This window comes from Coenobita brevimanus, chromosome 16 (genome assembly GCF_032717465.1).
Source record: "Coenobita brevimanus isolate Jiangsu-jjx chromosome 16, ASM3271746v2, whole genome shotgun sequence".
In the NCBI taxonomy this organism is placed as follows: Eukaryota; Metazoa; Arthropoda; class Malacostraca; order Decapoda; family Coenobitidae; genus Coenobita; species Coenobita brevimanus.
Window position 1 is genome coordinate 12,347,887 of NC_136969.1, and position 4,420 is coordinate 12,352,306.

The 4,420-nt window shown below is 49.0% G+C and overlaps 1 protein-coding gene across 1 annotated transcript; it reads left to right on the forward strand.

Moving 5' to 3' along the window:
- The first annotated feature begins 298 nt into the window (after positions 1 to 298).
- Positions 299 to 4,023, forward strand: LOC145390969 (uncharacterized). Its single transcript, XM_080265705.1, has 2 exons — positions 299 to 989; positions 1,136 to 4,023. The coding sequence occupies exons 1-2, from the start codon at positions 299 to 301 to the stop codon at positions 4,021 to 4,023; spliced, it is 3,579 nt and encodes a 1,192-aa protein (XP_080121831.1).
- Positions 4,024 to 4,420: the final 397 nt, after the last annotated feature.

Below are 4,420 nucleotides of genomic sequence, written 5' to 3' on the forward strand. Positions count from 1 at the left end.
TGCTATGTCTATGTCATGCTATGTCTATGTCATGCTATGTCTATGTCATGCTATGTCTGTCATGCTATGTCCGCCATTTGCCCTTTTTCCCATTTTATGTATATTTAAGAAAAGAATTCATCCTGTGTCGAACTTTGTTCGAATCTGTCGGTTATCAAACCGACCTGATGAAAGGGTTGGCTGTTTATTAACGAGGCAGTGAGAATAAAACCAGCAGTCGAAGAGGTTGTCTTCCTCCTTCACTTGCCTGTGCCCAGACTTTATTACAAGCTATTTAGGCATTCTCTCGCAACTTATGATGGACGGAAGTGATAGTGGCAAACCGGCATCGTCAACCTCAGCCCGAGGAGACAGCCTTACGACGGAACTTCGTCTGATCCCGGAATTTGACGGTACTTCGCACTCGGTGGTCGAGTGGATCGAAAAGCTGGAGCTGGTTTGTCGGCTACGAGGGATCTCTGATCTACACACCATTGTGCCACTGCGACTCACAGGCGGGGCTTTCTCTGTTTATCAGCAGCTCAGCAGCATAGACAAGGGGAACTTCGACACCATAAAGGATGCACTCACCTCGGCATTTGCTGCAGACAAGTTTGTTGCCTATGAGCAGTTTGTGGACCGTAGGCTGCGTGATGGCGAGTCTGTTGACGTGTACTTAGCTGACCTGCGCCACCTGGCTACACTATTTGGAGGAATGACCGACACCGGTCTATGTTGTGCTTTTTTAGCTGGTCTTCCAGAAGCTGTTCGCCACATTCTGAGAGCTGGTTCACGCATGGAAACTATGGATATTAACCAACTTCTGATCCGTGCTCGAGCTGTTCTAGCTGATAATTACCTCGATGATGGGGCATCAGCACAACCAGCCGGCTCCAAACAGCACACAGTGGCTCCTGCATTAGTTGGTGTTGGTGGTGTGCGCTGCCATTCCTGTAACCAGCCGAACCACTACGCTCGTGACTGCCAGGCTGGACGCAGTGTGCGCAGAGGTAGAGGTGGACGAGGTAATGTGCGCTGCTTCAGATGCGGGGGACGAGGCCACATTGCTACCTCGTGCCCTTCGGGAAATGGATCAGGAGAGGTGGGACCAGCGCCAGCCTCCTCTCCAGACCGTCAGTGAGAGGCGCTTTACCAGTGACTCGCTTGGTTGTTGATGGAAAGAACTGTGATGCCCTGGTAGACACCGGCTGTACTCAGAGTATTGCACACGTTTCCATGTGCTCTCGCTGGACCAAAGGAAATATCAGTGTGAGGACAGTAAGCGGTGAGCTTTATATGTGTATGGGAACAGGTGTGGTAACAGTCCAGCTATTGTCAGGAGTGTCCGTGTCTGTGAATGTGATAGTAGTGCCTTCCAAGCCGCTTAATTTTGACTTTATTCTGGGCATGAACGGTGTTGAAGCCCTGCAGGGAGTGACAGTGCATTCACCAGACAAAGTGCGATTTGGTATTGAGGAAGTGCAGGCTTCAGCCGTGACAGTACCTACCATACAACGAAATATTGTCGAGAGAGATTTTGAAGTAACATATGACAGTGCAGCTAAAAAGTGGACAGTGTTGTGGAACTGGCGTGATAACTCAGAGCCTCCACGACTACTGAATACTGTCTCTGAATACAGGGTGCCGAATGAAGCTCGAAAAGAATATGAAAATGAACTGTGTGAATGGATTAAGGACGGATGGCTGGTTCCATACAACGAGAGTATACATGGCCCTGTGAAAGGAACTATCCCTCTGATGGCTGTCGTGCAGCAAAACAAGAAAAAAGTACACCCTGTCCTTGATTTTCGTGAGTTGAATGCCCATCTTAATTTGCACACAGCTGAAGCGGACGTCTGCACTGAGAAGATACGGGAGTGGCGCAGGCGTGGACATAGGGTCGCTCTCATTGACTTGCGCAAGGCTTACCTACAGATACACGTTCACAGATCGCTATGGTCGTCCCAGACAGTGGTGTTCCGTGGGAGACGTTACTGTTTGACTAGACTGGGCTTTGGACTGAACATCGCACCACTAGTATTGAAGGAGGTCCTGAGTCGTGTGTTGAGCATGGACGAGAAGATAAACCACGCCACTTCACCATACCTGGACGATATTCTGGTGGACGAAAGTGTGGCGAGTGCAGCAGAAGTGGAATGTCACCTCAGTCGTCACGGCCTGCTCTGCAAACCTCCCGAGATTGTGTCTGAAGGAGCTCGTGTGCTGGGCATTAGAGTCTGGGGGGAGCACAATCGTCTCGTCTGGAACCGTGATAACGGCGTTGGCAAGCTACCTGAAAAGCTGACTAGGCGGACAGTGTTTTCACTCTGCGGGCAGCTAACGAGTCACCTTCCTGTTTGTGGCTGGTTGCGAGTGGCGGCGTCGTACATTAAAAGACGGGCCAATGAGGTCACGACTACGTGGGACGACGAGATTAATGACCTCAGTTTGCACTCGATGCTTGCGGACACGTTGGAGCGGGTGAAGAACTCGGACCCAGCCCGAGGACGATGGGATGTGGCGGGAGACGAAGCTATACTATGGGTAGATGCAAGTTCACTCGCATTGGGAGCTGTGTTGGAGGTGAAAGGTGAAGTTATTGAAGACTCGTGTTGGTTACGACGGGACGAGTGCTCTCACATTAATCTTGCGGAGCTGGACGCTGTTATTAAGGGGATAAATCTTGCAATCTCCTGGAAGATGAAACAGCTGACTCTTATGACTGACTCAAGAACTGTGTTCCACTGGATCGCGGATGCTCTCTCAGGAAAATCTCGTTTGAAGACTAGAGCTTCCAGTGAAATGTTGATCCGTAGGCGCCTAGAGACTTTTAAATCTATCATCGTCGAGTATAATCTGTGTCTGGAAGTAAAGTTTGTGTCTTCTACTGAAAACAAAGCAGATGCGCTAACACGCGTACCGAAGAGGTGGATGACACTAGCAAACGGGCAGACAAGCTGTGCAGTTGTTGCCAGTGTTTCAGACAGGGACATCGTTAACATTCATGAAACCAGCGGGCATCCCAGCATCAAGCGTACACTGTACTTCTGCAGAAGGCTCTATCCTACGGTTCAGAGGCAGCAGGTTCGCAGTGTTCTTCAGAGTTGTCAAGAATGTCAATCCTTTGATCCGGCACCAGAGAAGTGGAAGAAAGGGGAGTTGGGGGTTTCAGAGATCTGGAGCAGAGTTAGCATGGACGTCTGTCATGTCAGAAACCAGCACTATCTGACGCTCATCGACTGCGGGCCAACACGTTATGCCATCAGGAAAAGACTCAGGCGGCAAGATGTCATCAGTGTTGTTGAACAGCTAGAGTCTGTGTTTTATGAACGTGGAGCACCTAAGGAGCTATTAACTGACAATGCTGCCAGCTTCCGTAGCTCAACGATCAAAGAGTTCGCCAGGCGTTGGGGTATGGTCATCAGGTATCGGTGTGCCAACGCTCCATCTGGTAATGGAATATCAGAGAGAAATCATCGAACCGTGAAAACTATACTGGCACAGAAAGGCTGTTCCGTAGCTGAAGCAGTGTACCGCTACAACGTTATGCCACGAGGTGATGATGCCTCATCTGCCCCTGCCAACCAGATATTTAGATACGAGGTCAGACTGCTGGGTATCGACGGAGTAACTCTGCAAGATCAGCCGGTGGAAGAACAACATCGCTTCAGCGTCGGTGATCGTGTATGGATCCGGCATCCCAGCAGACGCTGCGATTCTCGAAGCACAGAGGGCACAGTAACGCGAGTTGTATCTGCCCAGAACGTCGAGGTGGATGGTATGCCTCGTCATGTGCGTGACCTAATGCTGGCAACATCGCTGTCTACTGCCCCAGAGGATTCACTAGCTGAAGAAAGCCCTGAATCAGAAACAAAAGATGATATGCTAATCGATGTGAGAGGTCCTTCGAATGAGTCTACGTCAAGTGATACGTCAAGTGATACGTCAAGTGAAGATGAAGTAGAAAGTCCAGGGAGACCACTGCCCCGTCGAGGTTCTAGGGAGCGCCGTCCAGTCCGGCCGTTCCAATATAGTGATCTTTAGAAGATCAGGGGGGAGTGTTATGTCTATGTCAATGTCATGCTATGTCTATGTCATGCTATGTCTATGTCATGCTATGTCTATGTCATGCTATGTCTATGTCATGCTATGTCTATGTCATGCTATGTCTATGTCATGCTATGTCTATGTCATGCTATGTCTATGTCATGCTATGTCTATGTCATGCTATGTCTATGTCATGCTATGTCTATGTCATTCTATGTCTATGTCATGCTATGTCTATGTCATGCTATGTCTATGTCATGCTATGTCTATGTCATGCTATGTCTATGTCATGCTATGTCTATGTCATGCTATGTCTATGTCATGCTATGTCTATGTCATGCTATGTCTATGTCATGATATGTCTATGTCATGCTATGTCAATGTCATGCTATGT

Coding starts and splice junctions, on each gene's coding strand:
- LOC145390969 (XM_080265705.1), top strand. CDS start 299: ATGGACGGAAGTGATAGTGGCAAACCGGCATCGTCAACCTCAGCCCGA. Junction 990..1,135: donor TGGACGCAGTGTGCGCAGAG/GTAGAGGTGGAC, acceptor GCGCTTTACCAG/TGACTCGCTTGGTTGTTGAT.